We start from the raw sequence: 19,356 nt of genomic DNA, 5'->3' as shown, positions 1-19,356 counted from the left end.
TCAAGTGAGGTTAAATCCCTAATTAATGACTGGAAATGAACCTCCAGCTCCATAAAAACAAGGAATTTCACAGGAATTCCCAGAGTCCCCCATATGGGATGTCCCAGCAGTGGTGAAATCGTAAATTCCGTCCCTGGCAGCGAATCCAAAGGGTTGGAAAACATGTTAGATAGAGCCAGGCCATGGCTGAGTCTGTCACATCCAGGGCTTCCCTGTGCCAGCAGGAATTCCTGTCCTGGGAAAGGTCTTTTCCAAAAAAAATATCCCATGGGGATTCCAGGTATTCCCTGGATCTCATCCACATCAATCCTGTCGCTTCCCAGATAAAGAAATAACAACAACAAAAACCCCGCCCCGAGGTCATGAATAAAATATTAACATTCTCCTCATGCTTTTCCTTATTCTTTTCCCTGTTGCTGATCTTGGAAAAAAAAAAGAAAAAGAGGAATTCTGTTTTGCAACAGGCACTGTGAACACAAGGTGGCAGGATTAAAAAGCACGTTTTAGGTACAGTTACATCCCATACTAAACTTGTTTTGTGGAGCATGAATAAAGTGTTGGAAATAACCAGGAGAGGAGCTGCTTGTTCTCCAGGACAGCCAGAAACCAGGATTGTATTCCCAGGGAAATTACAATAAAAGCTCAGAATTTTAATTAAATTAAACAATTAAGAATTAGAAGAAGTAACGCAAAAATGGGGCTGATATGGGTGTGCAAAACCATTCCTGGTGAGTTCAGATGAGGGATACAAATGCTCCAAACAAAATGGAATTCACAGGAAAAATTCTTAGTGGGCATTAAATTTCAGCAGATCTGAGAAATAAAATTTATTTACGCCTTTAAATAAACACAATGTTTATAAACACAATGTCGAAATCTGGAACAAGAAACAAAAATAACTCACTGCAAGCTCGGTGTGGTTAGAACAGAGGTAGCTTTAATGCTGCTTCAGTTAAAAACAAATGGAGAAGGATTGAAATTCCTTCTTAATTTAAGTTTAAGCAATTAAAAGCAGAAGGGTTTTAAACCCATGTAAACAACACCCAACACCTCCGTGGTGTCTTGGTGAGAAGTTCCTCCTGCTGCTGCTTCATCACTTTTCTTCTCATTACAAAGTCATTGCTTTAATTTTTTACCAAGTGAAAAGATTTCAGCAACTCTTTGGATGAGGAAAAGCTGAATCCATCTGATTTCTGATCGATCTGATAATAAAATTAAAGTGTGGATCCAACTTTGATCCCGTGCTGCTTCCCCATCTTCACCTGGGTGGCTGCCAGGCATCCACAAGATGAATTTTTGTGTCTTAAAAATAAGCTTACACTGAAGGCCCTTAAGAGCTCAAGAAAATCAGAAAATAACAATAATGTGTAGAGAACAGGGGAAAAAAAAGCAACAGTCTAAAAAATAAATAATGTGGAAATCAAGGGAAATAAGAAGAGCCTGTTAAGTTTAAAAATGATCAGAACAGTCACATAAAAATCTGTTCAAGTGGTGCAAGAAATGAGGAGAAGTTGAGATAGAAAAATGATTTTGAAGTCTTTGGTAGCAATGAATTCAGATTTTTACAGTACTACTGTACAACTATTTTTACTCCTATATGAACCATTTTCTATGATCCATATAAACATATTTCATAATTTATTCCCTAGCTGATTTATTAACAAAACAGCCAAAGAGGAAACCTCAGAGATAAAAAAAAAAAGACACAAATAAAAACTCCTGTGCTCACATAATCCCGAATTTCCCAGCCAAAAAGTTGGTTTTTCCTGGGGCTGAGGAATTCCTGCTGCTGGCAGTGTCCAGGGTGCTGTAGCGGATCTGGAACCCCCCGGCCGTGACCGAAGCGTCCGACAGGAATTTCAGCGTCATCACATTCCCTAAAATTCCAAAAAATGCCAATTCCACACGTGTTATTTTTTTCAGATATATATTTTGAGTTTTTAAATTTTTTTTTCCAGATGTATTTTGGGTTTTAAGGGGTTTTTTTTCAGTTATGTTTTTTTGCGTTTTCATTTTTTTCAGATATATTTTTTGGTTTTTTAGATATATTTCTTGGCTTTTTAACTTTTTTCAGATGCATTTGTTGGGTTTTTCATTTTTTCAGATGTGCTTTCACTTTTTTCAGATATGTCTTTTGGGTTAAAGTTTTTTCAGATCTATTTTCGGGAGTTGACACTTATTTTCAGATATATTTTGGATTTTAAGTATTTTTTCAGATGTATTTTTGAGTGAGTTTTTTTCAGGCATATTTTTGGAGGTTTCAAATTTTTTCAGAGTTTTTTAGATATATTTCTTGGCTTTTTAACTTTTTTTCAGATACATTTGTTGGGGTTTTAATTTTTTCAGGTGTGTTTTTTTGGGGCTTTAACTTTTTTCAGATATGTCTTTTGGGTTAAAGTTTTTTCAGATATATTTTCGGGACTTGACGATTATTTTCAGATATATTTTGGATTTTAAGTATTTTTTCAGATGTATTTTTGAGTGAGTTTTTTTCAGGCATATTTTTGGAGGTTTCAAATTTTTTTTTCAGATATATTTTGGGGTTTTAACGTTTTTCAGTATATTTTTTGGGTTTTAAGGATTCTTTTTTCCAGATAAATTTTGGGGGTGTTAAGGCTTTTTTTTTCCAGATAAATTTGGGGGGGGGGTGTTTCAAATTTTTTCCATATGTATTTTGGGTTTTTAAGCTTTTATTAAGATATATTTGTTGGGTTTTTTGTTTTTTCAGATATATTTGTTGTGTGTTTTTTGTTTTTTCAGATATATTTTTGGGGTTTCAAATTTTTCTCAGATGCATTTTGGGTTTTAATTTATTTTTTTAGGGTTTTTTTTTTTTTAAGTTTTTGCATATATTTTGGGGGTATAAGATTTTTTTTCAGATATATATATATTTGGATTTTAAAATTTTTTTCAGATGTATTTTGGGGTTTAAGATCTTTTTTCAGATTTTTTTTTAAGGGTTTTTTCAGATGTATTTTGGGTTTTTAAGCTTTTTTTCAGGTTTTTTGTTGTTTTTTTCTTTCAGATCTATTTGTTGGGTTTTTTGTTTTTTCAGACATGACTCTTTGGATTTTAACTTTTTTCAGATATATTTTTTGAGGTTTTAACTTTTTTTCAGATCTATTTTTTGGGTTTTTAAGTTTTTTTTCAGATATATTTTTTTGAGCTTTAAAAGTTTTTTCAGATATGTTTTTTGGGTTTAAGTTTTTTTTCAGATATATTTTTGGGGTTTTAACTTTTTTTTTCAGATATATGTTTTGAGTTTTAAGGTTTTTTTCCCCAAATACATTTTTTAGGGGTTTGAAGTTTTTTTTTAGGGAACACTTCCCTCTAATTAGGCTGATTTACATTTATTGAGAAGTCATTAATTGACTTTTTGATTTTCCACAAAGAGTGCAAATAAATTACCTGTGCTAATGATGTCATCTGGCAACTCATCTCCACAAAACCTGGAAAAAATGAAATTGTGATGATGAAAAGAAATGGGAATAAATTTGTTTTAGTGTTAGGAATTCTGTGTTAAAAATTTTTTTTTCATCATCTCATGGTGAGATTGAGAGGAGGAAGCAGTTTTCAATATCTTCAGGAAGTAAATGATGCAAAATAAGAGAAAATAAAAATTTCACAAGAAAAAATGAGCGAGCCAAGGGTAAGAGAGGAACAACATTGCAAAAAAAAAAAAAATCAATTTAAATTCTCTGTAAAAGCAAACCTGGACTGAGTCCTTGCTTTGCTGCACATGATTTGCAGAGAAGGGGTGAAAAGTAGCAGGATTTGGGTTTTTATCATTTTTTCTGCTTTATTTTTTTGTTCTGAAAAATATTAGTTCAATTTTCATTCCAAATTATGGAATAATTCCAAAGAATTCCAATTATCCATACCAAAATATGGCTGATAAAAAGTCAGTAAAATTATAACACAGAAGAAATGCGAGAATTTATAATAGGAGAGATTAAATATAACCCTTGTTAGAAAGTTAAGTTAAATATCTTTTAATTAACAGTGTAACACTTGCTCAGCTTTCAATTAAAATAGAAATGTTTGGGATTCTTCCTGGAGAATTGGGGGATGCAGAGAATTAAAAACTTGCAGCTTTTCTTTTATCTCATTTATCAAAACAGAAAAAGGCAAAGCTCAGTTCCTGAAATTCTTCCCAGAGTTAAATTATGATGAAAATAATTTTTAAAATTATCTTTAAAAAAATTAAAAATTAAAAAGAAAAAAAAAATTTAAAGAAAAATAATTTATAAAAAAAAATAGAGAAAAATAATTTTTAGAAGTCTTTGGTAGCAATGGATCCTTCAGATTTTTACAGTATTCTAAATAGTGTTTTATTCATGTAAGTATATTATATTGATATAAATACTTGGATAAATGTAGGTATTTATATTTATATAAATATAAAACACATGAATAAAACTATCTTCAGGTATAATATATAATATTATTAACAATATACATTACATGTACGTTATTATAATAATTACATTATATATAATTGCTATATTATAGTCATTAAATGATTCTATTGTAATTATTAATTATATTTATAAATTCGTTTAAAAATATATACATTATATAATGTAGTGTATAGATTATAGAATATGAAATTTAGACTAGAATATAGAAAATAATTTTATATTTTATTTTTCTTAATATAAGTTATATAATAGATATTATATGATGTATATATTATATTGTATATTATATATTCTATATACTGTGTATTCTATATTATATATTTATGTTGTATATATAAATATATATATGTGTTATATGTTATACATTATATATTATGTTATATCTTATATGTTATGTCATATGTTATATGTTATATATGTTATTTATATGTTATATGTTATATATATGTTATGTATTATATTTATATATTTATATATAAAATGTTATAATAATATATACGATAAAATGTATTTTTAAAAAAATACATATAATTTCTATTTCACATTTCACATTTCTCTTTCTATTCCTTACATTTCTATTCCATTTATCACATAAACTGTTTCATTTACCAGTTACAAACATCACTCCCCTGGGCAGGGAGTACAAATCAAACACCAGTTTGGTCCCAGATCCCCTTTACCTGCCCACAAAGCCGTTGACGTCGTCGTAGCTGTCGTAGACCTCCAGGAAATCCGCCAGGCAGGCCGTGTCCTCCTCCACGTCAAACTCCAGGAACTGCAGCTGGATCCTCTGCCCGAACCTGACGCGGATGTGCCAGTAGCAGATCTGCTCGTTCTCGTACTCGTTGGGGTACCCCGGCGAGCGGAACACGTGTTTGGAGTCCGTGAACACCCCGCCACACTCCTTCCCTAACGGGAAATGAAACCAGCACGATTCAAACTTCAATTGAATTGACTCTTCACACCTGGAGATCTGTAGGGAATCCCACAGCAACGTCCAGAGCTGGATGCTCCACAAACATCACAAGACAAAGCTTTTCCTTTGAGGAGATTCCTGACCCACGTTGGGCACCAACTGAGGAGATTCCCTGAGCCACGTTGGGCACTGAGGAGATCCCTGACCCACATTGGGCACCAACTGAGGAGATTCCTGAGCTAGGTTGGGCAGCAGCTGAGGAGATTCCCTGAGCTAGGTTGGGCAGCAGCTGAGGAGATTCCCTGAGCCAGGCTGTGCTGTCAGGTTTGGGCAGTTCAGACCATGAACACAAATCTAAGTGCTGAACACTTGTGTCTGTCAGATTTGGGCAATTCAGACCATGAACACAAATCTAAGTACTGAACACTTGTGTCTGTCAGATTTGGGCAATTCAGACCATGAACACAAATCTAAGTGCTGAACACTTGTGTCTGTCAGATTTGGGCAATTCAGGCCATGAACACAAATTTTGTTGCTGGGCACTCGTGGCTGTCAGGTTTGGGCAATTCAGACCATGAACACAAATCCCTTCAGTGCTGGACACTCGTGGCTGTGCAGTTTTGGACAATCCAGACCATGAACACAAATCTCAGTGCTGGACACTCGTGGCTGTGCAGTTTTGGCAACTCTGATTTCCTTTTTCCTTTTGTGCTCTGGCCAAACTGGACAGCAACTCCCCGTGGCCCAGAGGAGAAGCTGACAAAGGACACAATCCCATGCAGAAATTCCAAGGGCAGGAATCTCTCTGCAGCTCTTTGTGTGCAGAACATCTGGGAAGAGCCCCCACCCCACAGAACTATTTGATGAACATAAACAAACCCCAGCTCTGGGAGCACAAACAAAATGAGCACAGCTGTGCAGATGTCACGGCCTAGGCTGAGTCTGGCTCTGCCAGGCAGGGCTGGGAGCAGCTCAGAGCCAAGCTCAGCTTTGCTTTCCTTCCTGGACCACGTTTGTCGTGTCCCCTGCTAAGGGAAGGGACACCAAGCTGAGGTGTGAGTATTGCTGTCACCTGCAGTGCAGTGTGGAGGGGTTGGAGTGTATAAAATAGAAGCCTGAGTCCCTCAGAGAGAGGAAAGAATGCAAGGATTTGTTTAAAGTCTTTAAAAAAAAGAGAATTAAAGCCTTTAGAGAAATTCAAATATATTAAGCCACACAAACATGAAGTAGAAGTGTAATTTTAGTTTTAAAGAATATACCTTAAGTGCCTCAAGAGAGTAAAAAGCCCTAAAGTTTAAAGTTCATTAACTTAGCTCCAGACATAATGGAAACATAGCAGAACACTGCTTGCATTTCTAGATAAAACTGACAGAACCATTTATGTGAATAGACAGAACTATGTGTAAATTATGTGTAAGGACTGACACTGCTTTAGTACCTTAGAATTGAGCTCTGATAGGTGTAGCGAGAATGTTTTAGAGTCGTGTTTTTAGCTGACTGGATGATTTAGGAATAAAATCCTCTGTATTGGGGTGAGAGAGGAAGAAGAAGAAGAAGAGGAAGAAGAAAAAGAAGAAAGATGTGGGAGCTGCTGTTGCTGCTGCTGCTTCTGCTCTGGACTCTGTCAAAAAAGTTTCAGTCTTTAGCTTTTAGCACAGACTTTAATACTCTGAACTCTTGCCTTGGACACTGATGTATTCCTGCAATAAAAAACTTTACAACTGTTCTTGTCCCTTTGAAGACCCAGAAAATCTCGACAGGGACATGTCTCTGCTGTGGTTCTTGTCAGTGGTGTTGGAATTATGATCTGCTCTGGAAATCCACTTTCCCTCCTCTAATTACACACAAAGCACTGCTGGGAGCTGGTGGGAGTTTCATAGAATCACAGAATTATGGATGGTTTGGATGGAAAGAATTAAAATTCATCTCTTGCTATGGGCAGGGACACTTCCCACTATCCCAGGGTGCTCCAAGCCCTGTCCAACCTGGCCTGGGACATTTCCAGGGATTTAGGGGAGCCACAGCTTCTCTGGGAACCTGTGCCAGCCCCTCCCTACCTTCACAGGGGACAATTCCTCCCTAGGACAAGCTCCCAAGAATGCCAGTCCAGCCAGGGCATTGATTTTCAGAGCTGTTCCATCTCAGACACTAAGACAGAAAGGTTAACACCAAATTTAACCTGTTGCAGGCAGAATACCTCAGATTATACACCTCAGGTTATTCAGATAAATTGTGGGCTAGATGCAAAAGAGGACAAAAGGGGACAAAAGAGGACAAAGGAGGATAAAAGGGGATAAAAGGACAAAAGGGGACAGCCCCCATGGCTGCACTCACCGTTGGGGTTGTAGCAGTAGGCGTCCCACCTCTCGCTCCTGTTGAGGCGAATTCCATAATCAACAATTCCAGTCTTGCCAAAGCCACAGTTGGCTCCAGCTTTTACTATGGGATAACCAACCCTGCCCTTTGCCATCCAGCCAGCAGCACACACGTGGAAACCTGCAGCAGAGGGAGAATGAGACGTGGATCTGATCAATCCTGAGCTTCTCTTATTCAACAAAACCTTGCTGAAGCTGATGGCTCAATGACCTGGGTGTGACTGGCCTGGTAGAACTGAGCTGCACCAGAGAACAGGAGGTTGAGAGGATAATTTTAAATACAGAGGATAAAACTGAATTGTGTTCTCCACAATGTGATTCATCAGAAACCCCAAATCAAATGCAGATGGACTGCACAGCTCCCTGGGCAGTCAGTTTTAAGTGCTCTACCAGCACTTGTAATCAAATTATCCACTGGATGAGTTTTCCAAGGGTGCTCTCTGTTTCCCTTTTGAAGCCACACAAATTTACTCAATCCCATCTCAAGAGCTCTCAGCATTAAGTTCTAAAAATACACAAAATACTACAGACAAACACTACAGACAGCTGAAATCCCCAAGTATTTGCTTAAAACACTTTCAATTTCAACTTAAATACCTGAAATGCCTCAAGGATTTCTTGCCAAACAAAAAGATCCCGTTAATGCATTTTGTGGCTGAGACCTTAACACCAAGAGCCAAAGAATGCAATGTTGGTCCCCCTCTGGTAGAGACCCATCCAGTGTTTTTATGGAGAGGAACTGGAACATATTTGTGGCATCTTAGGGCTCTGAGCTGCTCAGAAGAAGCAAAAATACCCTTTTCACATGTGCTGGTGCTGGGAGCCAGCTTCTGACTCAACAGCAGAGTGAAAAAATGTCTGGAGTGGGGGATATTTTATTGTTTTCCCAGTGAATTTATTGGGAATTAGCTGGGAATACAGGGGACCCCTCACTTTTCACTCCAAGTGTGACAGCAGTACTCATTCCTTTGCAGAGAAAATACCTTGATGGAAACAAAAGTGGTTGGAGTGGGTCCAGAGGAGGTCAGGGAGATGCTCCCAGGGCTGGAGCCCCTCTGGAGCCAGGCTGGGAGAGCTGGGAATGTTCCCCTGGAGAAGGGAAGGATCCAGGAGAGCTTCCAGCTCATTCCAGTTCCTAAAGGGGCTCCAGGAGAGCTGGAGAGGGGCTGGGGACAAGGGATGGAGGGACAGGACACAGGGAATGGCCCCACTGCCAGAGGAATGGGATGGATATTGGGATATTGGGAATTGGGAATTCCTGGCTGGGAGGGCAGGGACGCCCTGGCACTCATCACACCCGGTCACCGAGCAGCACAAAAATCCAGAGTTCACAAATCTCAGAGCCCAGAACTCACAACAGATCTGACAACACACCCTCTGAAGGAGCCCCAGAGAGCCCTGAGTTTTTCCAGACCTATTTTCCTGGCTGCCTCCAGCTGCTGGTACGTGGCCAGGTGTCCTCCCTCGTACTCGCACACCGCCTTGGCCTCGGCGTAGGTGAGCCGGTACTTGCCGGAGCGCGACTCGCGGTGATACACGCCCGCCGCTCGCTCTGTGGGGACACACGGGGACACACGGGGACACACGGGGACACACGGGGTCAGGGAACAGCTCCCACCTCACCCAGCAGCTCCCACAGCCCGGCAGCACCCGCTGCTCCTCTGCCAGGTGAAGGGGAAACGTCCAGTGGTGGCACGAAGGGAGCGCCAGGAAAGATCATCCATCCCGAATTGAGGGGATGTGTGACAGACAGAGGTGCATGTGACAGACAGAGGGATGTGTGACAGACAGAGGTGTGTGTGACACACAGAGGGATGTGTGACAGACAGAGGGATGTGTGACAGACAGAGGTGTGTGTGACAGACAGAGGGATGTGTGACAGACAGAGGTGTGTGTGACACACAGAGGGATGTGTGACAGACAGAGGGATGTGTGACAGACAGAGGTGTGTGTGACAGACAGAGGGATGTGTGACAGACAGAGGGATGTGTGTGACAGACAGAGGGATGTGTGTGACAGACAGAGGGGTGTGTGACAGACAGAGGGATGTGTGTGACAGACAGAGGTGTGTGTGACAGACAGAGGGATGTGTGACAGACAGAGGTGTGTGTGACAGACAGAGGTGTGTGTGACAGACAGAGGGATGTGTGACAGACAGAGGGATGTGTGTGACAGACAGAGGTGTGTGTGACAGACAGAGGGATGTGTGTGACAGACAGAGGGATGTGTGACAGACAGAGGGATGTGTGTGACAGAGGGGTGTGTGACAGACAGAGGGATGTGTGTGACAGACAGAGGGATGTGTGACAGACAGAGGGATGTGTGTGACAGACAGAGGTGCGTGTGACAGACAGAGGGATGTGTGACAGACAAAGGGGTGTGTGACAGACAGAGGTGTGTGTGACAGACAGAGGTGTGTGTGACAGACAGAGGTGTGTGTGACAGACAGAGGGATGTGTGACAGACAGAGGTGCGTGTGACAGACAGAGGGATGTGTGACAGACAGAGGGATGTGTGTGACAGACAGAGGTGTGTGTGACAGACAGAGGTGTGTGTGACAGAGGGATGTGTGTGACAGACAGAGGTGTGTGTGACAGACAGAGGGGTGTGTGACAGACAGAGGTGTGTGTGACAGACAGAGGGATGTGTGTGACAGACAGAGGGATGTGTGACAGACAGAGGTGTGTGTGACAGACAGAGGGATGTGTGTGACAGACGGATGTGTGACAGACAGAGGGATGTGTGTGACAGACAGAGGTGTGTGTGACAGACAGAGGTGTGTGTGACAGACAGAGGGATGTGTGTGACAGACAGAGGTGCGTGTGACAGACAGAGGGATGTGTGTGACAGACAGAGGGATGTGTGACAGACAGAGGGATGTGTGACAGACAGAGGTGTGTGTGACAGACGGAGGGATGTGTGACACCCAGAGGGATGTGTGACACCCAGAGGATGTGTGACACCCAGAGGGATGTGTGTGACACCCAAGGGGATGTGTGACACCCAGAGGGATGTGTGACACCCAGAGGGATGTGTGACACCCAGAGGGATGTGTGTGACACCCAAATGTTGCCTTTGGGCTATAGGATAGAAGCAAAAGAGAGCTTTATTTAAAGAAACACTGCACTTATACAGGGTAGTTTGTGCCATACAGAATAGAAAAGGCTCGTTGAAGAAGACAGACAACACCTCTCTGAAAACACACTTTGTGCCAAACATCCCATCTCCAGCAGGTGTTTAATCATTGTTATAATTTCTTGTCCTTGAGCAGCCTGAGAAAAGGCTGATTTCTTGGCCCCCAGCAGTATCCTAAAGACAAAGGGATGTATGTGACACCCAAAGGTGGATGTGTGTGATGCATTAGGATTTTAGCTTTTATATATTTAGTCTGTTTATAATCCTGTAATTTTTTGGTGTATAACTCTAAACCCCATTCACAGTGTCATTTGTTGCTTTCCCATTTTGATCAGACACAACAATTCTTTTTCAGGTTGGGATTCAAGGACTCCTCACTGCCTCAGGCCCCAAGAAATGGAAACAAAAGTGAGTTGGGGGGCAGCAAACTTGGGGTGAATGACTTTATTATCCAGAGCTGTAATTGGGAGATTAACCCCCAATGTGCAAATGGACCAAACTTATAAAAGTATGAAAACCTGTGACCCATTTTCCATTTTGGGTGTAGCCCCTAGGGGTCTTTGTCTGCTTGAAATGTCCCTGAAGGCCCTTCAATAAATAGAACTGGGTTTTATTCCCTTAATTTTGTCTGAACTGTTTATGGGTAGCCCAAAAAGGCATCATGTGTGCACCCAAAATGATGGGTGTGACACCCAAAGGATGTGTATGACACCAAAGGTAGGATTTGGTGTGGAAGAAGTTCAGATCAGAGCTTGGAGAGTTTGTGAACAACAAAAAAAAAAATCAGCCAAGGCTGGGAGGGCTCCCCAGGGCTGACTCCCAGGGCTGTAGCCATGGGAACCACGAGGAGTCAGCATCCCCAGCTCTGTGTGTCCTCCTGACTCCTGGATCCCCATCACAGCATCCTGCTGGCTCCAACTCCAAGAGCCTGTGCAAGATGAATCAGAGCTTTGTTTTGACTCTCCAGAGAAGTGAAATCACAGCTACTTGGATAGAGGAGAGGCAGAAATTAAAGGAGGGGGGGAAATGTCAAATAAAAATATCTGAGCGTGTGTCACAAAGGGCAGGACCAGAACAATTGCTGGCTGACATTTCTGCTGCACAGAAAATTCAATTTCTTCTTTTTTATTTTTTTTTTTTTTTTTACTTTGCCATGGCAAGTCTGAGATAAAACAGCTTTCCAAGGAAACCTAGAAACTGCCAGTGCTGCTGAGAGTTTTCTACTCTTTGCATGTTGCACTTGTCTGGTGCCATATGTGTGGAAATCTGTCCCAGCAGCAATCTGCAGATCTAATCTGAAGGGGCTTTTTGTTTAGGTCTCACTTATATTTAGCATAATCTGAGAGGAATGGCTGTTAGCAGCTCTGCCCAGCCAGTGTGACTGAGAAAAGATGGAAAGCAGGGAGCATTTTTTACAGTAGTTATTTGTAGCATAAAAATGAGGAATGTATTTTCTAGGGACACACTTGGAGTCAGTGCTTTTGGCTGGGATGGGGGAGGTTTTTTTAAAAAAGCCACTGGATTGTGGTTAGGAATGGTGAGAGCCCTTAGCAGACACAGGATGACGTTTGCCAGGGTGGTTTTTGGACCTGTAGTCACTGGCCTTGTGCCCAGAGAAATAAATTATAATGCTGACCACAGTCTCAGGAGAGGGAGAGCCTCCTTCTACAACATCCCTGGGAATATCTCTGGAATATCCTGGGGAAAAAACCTTCCTGGAGGAGGCAGTTCCCTGAGCCAGAACAACCCCCAGCTGGGGGATCATGGCATGGTCTATTAGAAAACTCATTTTTAATTAAGAATTTGTTCATAGGAAGTATTACATTCCAGTCACTCAATAGTCTGTCATGGCTAAGTTTGTGAGAAATCAGGAGAAATCAGCTCAGTGTGTGTGCAGGGTTGGGGATGCAGGGCTGGTAAATCCTGAATCCCTCAGGAAGCAGCAGAGTGCTGGAGCTCAGGGCACAGCCTGGAATCCACATTACTGATCCTGCAGAGCCCAGGGAAGGGAGCTGGAGGTGACTGGAAACCAATTCCTTGAGCTGCCACTAAAAACTCACCATTTTTAGCTGGTGCTTTTTTCACCTGACAATATCATTTCCAGATTTTTACTGTAAATGTATCCCCTCACTTATTGCTGGAATATCACTATGGACAGGCAGCAGATTTTCCAGAATATTGTTGGGAAGATCAGCTCTTCACAGAGCCTGAAACCACCAGCAGCAGCACCCTGTGAGGAGCAACCAGCTTTCATCTCCTCCATTCCTCTGCTCCATGGAAAAACAGCCTTTGGAAAAAACAGACCACACACACGTCCTGCCCCCAGCCCTGGGAGCTGCTGCTGGCTCTGGCTGTCCCACTTTAATGACACAGCATCCCCTGACAAAAAATCCCAATTAACTGATGCATCTTGCACTGGCAAATTTTCCCCCTTCCCTCTTAATTCCAGGTGGGGCTGTGCAGGAAGATAAACTCACCAAACACAGACCTGGGGCAGAACAGGGTGAACTCTTCATTCACATCAAATTTACTCTGAATTTCTGTCTCTGGATACACTGCCACACACATACTCACAGGGAAATGCACCCCAGTTGCAATTTCTGGAGTTGAGCTCACATCCCTGTAGGTAAACCTGCAGGAAATGTTGATTTTTCTGGCACGTGCCACAGTGCCATGGGTTCCACAGCTCACAGACCACGTGTGCTCCAGCTCCCACTTCCTAAAATGCCTCCCTGGAGCCCAGGGACAGCAGGACCCTGCAAGGACAGCAACCCCCAGCTCACCCCCAGCAGCAGGAGGGGGTGAAACTCAGCCAAGCTCTGCTGCACAAACACGAGCAGTGTGAAATTTGGCTCAATAAAGTACCTGCAATATGCATGAAACCAGTGCTGAGTGCTGAATCAGGAGGAAATATTTCACTTTGAAGCAGGGGGTGGCCACGTAGAGCTGCTGGCAGGAGCCTCTGCTGCTCAGAGAGCTTCACCAGAGGGGGCTGGTGCAGCCCCCAAAACACCACAGCACTGAGAACTGGCACTGGAACGAGCCCAGGAGCAAATCTGGGCAAAGCTGAGAATAAACCCCTGGGCACAACGTGCTGGTGGCAAAAATGAGCAGCACTAAAATTCCATGGGCACCAAGAACACATTGCCAAGGAGGTGACAGAGAGGAGAGGTAAAAGGCAGGAGCCAGGAGCCAAGATAGAAAATTGCTGTCCAGAGTGACAGCAATTCCAGATTTTTTTGTATATATATATGTATATGCTAAGGGTTTGTGGAGGGAAAAGGCAAAATGGAAATTTTCCTGAATTTGGGGTTTGGTTCTTTACCAGAAGAGGAGAAAAGCAAAGCTCAGGTGTCACAGTGCATCCCCAGGTTTTATTGCAGTGATGCTTCTCAGTGAGGCTGAGATTGGGGTGAATTCTCTTACTGTTCAAGTTATTTTATTTTAAATGCAGAGAAGCATGAAGTGGATGGCTGCAAATTTGCCAGTTTTATCTTCATTTATACACAGAGCCACTGAATTCCATTGGTAATTCAATTAACTGCACTCTGAGGTTCATTTCAATAATGTTATTGCTGTACTCACACAAGATGGTGCATTTCTATTTTGGTTTGTTTATTTAGAGAAAGCCATCAGGTCTTTTTACCCCCTGGTTTATTTTTATTTACTCTCCTGGTAAATGCTTAGAGGTGTAGCCAAACAGAATTTTATGATGCATTCCAATTAGCACACAGTTGCTCCATTTTAAAGCATTTAAAAGATTTTGCTTCCATTTGACTTCAATTCATGAAACTGCTCAAATGATCGCTGTTATCCCAAATTTTTGGACAGCAGAAGTGGAGCCTGGAGCTGCCAAGCTGCTCTTTTTTTGGAGCTCTCCCCACCTGAGCACTCTCAGGAATTGTGAGGCACAGCAGGCACAGCCCCAGGTTTGGGGAGGGGGGAAAGAGAAGTCATTAAAAACGTGCAGCCAAATGGAAAAGATCATTTCTGTGCCTCCTCTGTGCTGCTGGTGCTTTGCAGGCTCCCCTGAGAGGGGCTCAGGAGACACCTGAGCACAGCCAGCTCCAGGGATTCCTGAAAATCCTCAGGGAAATGCACCACATTCTACAAGGATTTGGAAATACTTGTCTGGAAAACAAACTGCCTTGATTTTGGCATCCTCTACAAGGATGTCCTGAGTGAGCTCTCTGTTGTTTTGGATAATTATAATCAGCTATAAAAGAACCCTCAGAGCTCTTGAAACCCACTTGAGGTACAAAAACCATTCCCACAGCATTTTTGTGTTGCTTTTTGGAAATCTTCTCTGTGCTGCTAAAGGATGAGAACAACCCAAATATCCCCAATTTCTGCACTTTTCCAGAAAGCCAGGAAATATTCCCACTATTATTTCCACATCATTTAGTTCCACATGCAAGACCCCAGGCATGGGAAGTATGTTCATGCAGAAAGTAATTCATTCCTTTGGCAAATGTTTCTTTTCAGGCTCGTTTTCCCTCAAAACAAAGCCTCTGTTCTTTAATGAGCTCAGTTTTCACTTTGCCTCCTGCTGCAGGAAAATACATTCAGATGAAATGCATAATTACCTTTTAAAATAAATAAATAGCTTTTCCTGCAGTTCAGTGAAACTCAAGAAATAGTGAGCTGTAAAAAGGGACAGTCACTCTGCAGGTAAAGTGATTTCAGTAAATTTCAGTGCAGAATTTGGCTGTAGCAGTGCACAGCTCAGCTCTGTGGTGCTGGGAGCTCATCCTTCCCCTGCTGGGCAAACAGAATTGGTGATAAAGGAATGATTTCTTACCTAACCAGATGGAGTTGTGCAGCACTCCATCCTTGAAGCCCCAGGCTGCAGCCTGGTCCCAGAGCAGGGCAGAGAGCAGGAGCAGTGCAATCATCTCCAGGGCACACAGGGGCTGGGAAGTTCTCACTCCACACTCCAGGCTGGCTCTGCAGCTGCCTCGATCCTCCTGCAACATCTGGGAGCCAGATCTTAAATAGAGAGCTGGGCTGTGAGGTCAGCAGGGCTGCTCCAATTGTGCTGCTGCACTTCTTGCCCAACTGCTGGGGTGGCTGCAGTGCTCCATGTGACTCATGGCTGGCTCTGCTCCTTCCCAGCCTGGCCAAGAATCCATCCCATCCCATCCCATCCCATCCCATCCCATCCCATCCCTGTGTGCTGCAGAGCACAGGGACGCTGCCCCAGCCAGGCTCTGCTCCTTCCTCAGCACTCACAATAAAACCAGGAGCCAGCCAAGCTGCTCAGAGAGCTTCCAGTCACAACATTTCCAGCATCCAAGAGATCCCTCACACTGCTCTCATCCTCATTTAAACATTCCTACAAAGATCCCACACACTCCTCTCATCCACATTTAAAAATTCCTACAAAAGATCCCCCACACTCCTCTCACACATTTAAACATTCTCTCCCTAAAAGGTCCCACACACTCCTCTCATCCCCATTTAAACATCCCCTAAAAGGTCCCACACACTCTCACTCATCCCCATTAAAACATTCTCTCCCTAAAAGGATCCCTCACACTTCTCTCATCCCCATTTAAACATTCCTCTAAAAGATCCCTCACATTCCTCTCATCCTCATTTAAATATTCCTCTAAAAGATCCCACACACTCTCACTCATCCCCATTTAAACATTCCTCTAAAAGATCCCTCACATTCCTCTCATCCCCATTAAAACATTCCCCTAAAAGGATCCCTCACACTCCTCTCACACTCATTTAAACATACCCTCCCTAAAAGATCCCTCCACTCCTCTCATCCTCATTTAAACATTCCCTAAAAGATCCCTCACACTCCTGTCATCCCCATTAAAACATTCCCTAAAAGATCCCTCACACTCCTCTCATCCCCATTAAAAGATTCCCCTAAAAGATCCCACACTCTTCTCTCATCCTCATTCAAACATTCTCTCTTTTATAGAGAATCTGGGTTTATTTTCACCGTGGATTCATTTTCACTGTGGGTTTATTTTTCAGTGACCTGATCAATGGGGAGAATATTTTGCCCTGATTGTTTGAATTCGTTTTTCCTGTGTGGGATCTGTAATTGCAAATCACAAAGCTTCAAGTGTCCAAAGCAGCTGCTGTTTTTTCTCCCAGTGGGATCCAAGCTCCAAAGTTCCCCCCCAGAGCAGAGTTTTGCATTCACAGCTCTCTTCCTGCCTTCCCTTCTGGCTGCAAATGAATCCTGCTCATGGATGAGTGGGAGAGGAGGAAGGGGGAAAGATGAGGGATGGAAAAAAATGGTCTGGGCTCTGCATTCACCAACAGAGCTTGGAAAACCTCCCTGCAGTTCTGATAATGGGGTAAATTCTGAGTCAGGAGCTGAGGACAGGGATGTGCTCATGAGCATGCAAATGGAATCAATGAAAGGGAAGGGTGGAGGTGTCTGTGCCCACCCACAAATAATTCAGCAGGAATTTTGTACCACCAGGAAGGTTTCACCCTCCAGCCCTTGGTGTTTTATCTGTATTGGTTTCCTGCTCTGCCGAATCCCAGAATTATTTAGGTTGGAAAAGCTCTCCCAGCCCATGGAGTCCCAGCTGTGACAATCCCCACCTTGTCCCCAGAGCTCTGAGTGCCACCTCCAGGAATTCCTTGGACACCTCCCTGGGCAGTTCCAGTTCCTGTCCATGGGGAAATTCCTGCTGATGTTCACCAGAAATAATTATCATGACATGAATTATTTTCCCATATATGTTCCCTCTCATCCTGTCCCTCTTCAGGGAGCAGCTGAGAGATTTGTTACAGTCAGGGGAGAAGTTGATTCCCTTGATGGACTAATTGGTGCTTTTTATCAATTATTTCCTAATTTCCTAAAACCTATAACAGTTTACAAAATGGTTTTTGTGGGCATCCTTCTATAACTCCATAACAGGTTTTATATTGATCCTGCAGGATTTTCCAGCCTTGATGATCCCAAAGAAAAGCCCTGCAAGGTTCAGCACAGGTTTTTAGTGATCCTGGGGGATTTTCCAGTCTCAGTGATCCCAGGAAAATCCCTGCAAGGTTCAGCACAGGTTTTATATTGATCCTGAAAGATTTTCCAGCCTTGATGATCCTGGGATTCCAGGAAAACCCCTGCAGGTTCAGCACAGGTTTTATATTGATCCTGGATAATTTTCTATCCTTGATGATCCTGGGATTCCAGGAAAATCCCTGCAGATTCAGCATAGGTTTTTTAGTGATCCTGGATTATTTTCAGCCTTGATGATTCTGGGATTCCAGGAAAAGCCCTGCAGGGTTCAGCACAGGATTTCAGTGATCCTGGAAATTTTTCCAGCCTTGATGATCCCAAAGAAAATCCCTGCAGGTTCAGCACAGGTTTTTTTTAGTGATCTTGGAAGATTTTCCAGCCTTGATGATCCCAGGAAAATCCTTCCAGGCTTCAGCACAGATTTTTTAGAGATCCTGGAGGAATTTCCAACCTTGATGATCCCAGGAAAAAAAAACTCTGCAAGGTTCAGCACAGGTTTTTCAGTGATTTTGGAAGATTTTCCAGCCTTGATGATCCTGGGATTCCAGGAAAAGCCCTGCAGGTTCAGCACAGATTTTATATTGATCCTGGATTATTTTCCAGCCTTGATGATCCCAGGAAAAGCCCTCTAGGTTCAGCAGAGATTTTTTTAGTGATCCTGGAGGATTTTGCAGCCCCTGGGAGCTGCAAAGGAAAGTTTCCACCTGCAAATCCCAGCAGAAGGAAGACATTCCACAGCTGGACACTGCATCCAGCTGACATTCTTCAGCTTTCTTCCAAGTTCCCCACGTTTAAATATATCCCAGACAAATCTTATAGAAATTTGTTAACTCTTTCCTTTTCTTTTTCCTTTAACTCTTTCCTCATTAAGAAATAGTTGGGAAGTTTTTCTCTGGGTTTTACCAGCACTCAAAGTAAACTCTAAATTTGGTGATTCCCAAGCTGGTGTGACACCCACAGTGATAAAAGAGAAAAAAAAAAAACCACACAGGAACTTAATGAATGAACCATTGAGGATGAAAGAATTTTTAAAAAAATATGTGTATGTGGGTCATGAATCTCTTTGCATTAATTTAAATATCAAGCACCTAAACATTTCTTTCTTCTTCTATTTATATACACAGGGAGAATATTTATAGACAAAGTTCTGCTTTTAGGTTTTGTATTCATATCTTATTATTTGTGGTGTAGAATATATCACAATTATGTCAATGATCCTGAGAACAATCCCAGAAATGCTGGATTTAAATGGAAGGAATGCAGTGAAAAGCCTTTCATTGGGAATTTTATTTTTTTAAGACACTCTAATCTCATTCAGAAAAAATTACTTGGAGGGAAGTGTAGGAAAAGGAGTGCAGGGAAAGAGGGAGTGGGAGAATTAAGGTTTTTACTTATGAGAAAAAAACCCTAAAAATAGCTGCTGTGAATTGAATTTTGTTTTTGAATTTACATTGGGGGAAACCTGGGAATGGAGGAAGAATTTTAACCTAAATAGAGGAAAAAAGCCTGAAAAAA

The 19,356-nt window shown here is 42.2% G+C and overlaps 1 protein-coding gene across 1 annotated transcript; it reads right to left on the bottom strand.

Moving 5' to 3' along the window:
- Nucleotides 1-915: 915 nt before the first annotated feature.
- On the bottom strand, nucleotides 916-15,809 carry TNFAIP6 (TNF alpha induced protein 6). Its single transcript, XM_056496806.1, has 6 exons — nucleotides 15,649-15,809; nucleotides 9,127-9,264; nucleotides 7,672-7,833; nucleotides 5,102-5,330; nucleotides 3,409-3,449; nucleotides 916-1,877 (listed from the first exon to the last, which is right to left on the bottom strand). The coding sequence occupies exons 1-6, from the start codon at nucleotides 15,740-15,742 to the stop codon at nucleotides 1,726-1,728; spliced, it is 816 nt and encodes a 271-aa protein (XP_056352781.1). The 5' UTR covers nucleotides 15,743-15,809; the 3' UTR covers nucleotides 916-1,725.
- Between the last annotated feature and the right edge of the window lie 3,547 nt (nucleotides 15,810-19,356).

Source organism: Oenanthe melanoleuca, chromosome 7 (genome assembly GCF_029582105.1).
Source record: "Oenanthe melanoleuca isolate GR-GAL-2019-014 chromosome 7, OMel1.0, whole genome shotgun sequence".
In the NCBI taxonomy this organism is placed as follows: Eukaryota; Metazoa; Chordata; class Aves; order Passeriformes; family Muscicapidae; genus Oenanthe; species Oenanthe melanoleuca.
The sequence above is the reverse complement of the archived record's forward strand: the minus strand, read 5'-3'. Positions and strand labels throughout refer to the sequence as shown.

Bases quoted from the DNA above. Each gene is read 5' to 3' on its own strand.
- TNFAIP6 (XM_056496806.1), bottom strand. From the start codon at position 15,742: ATGATTGCACTGCTCCTGCTCTCTGCCCTGCTCTGGGACCAGGCTGCA. The intron at 9,265-15,648 runs GTAAGAAATCAT...GTGTCCCCACAG, and splicing joins GCACAACTCCATCTGGTTAG to AGCGAGCGGCGGGCGTGTAT. The intron at 1,878-3,408 runs GTAATTTATTTG...TTGGAATTTTAG, and splicing joins AGATGACATCATTAGCACAG to GGAATGTGATGACGCTGAAA.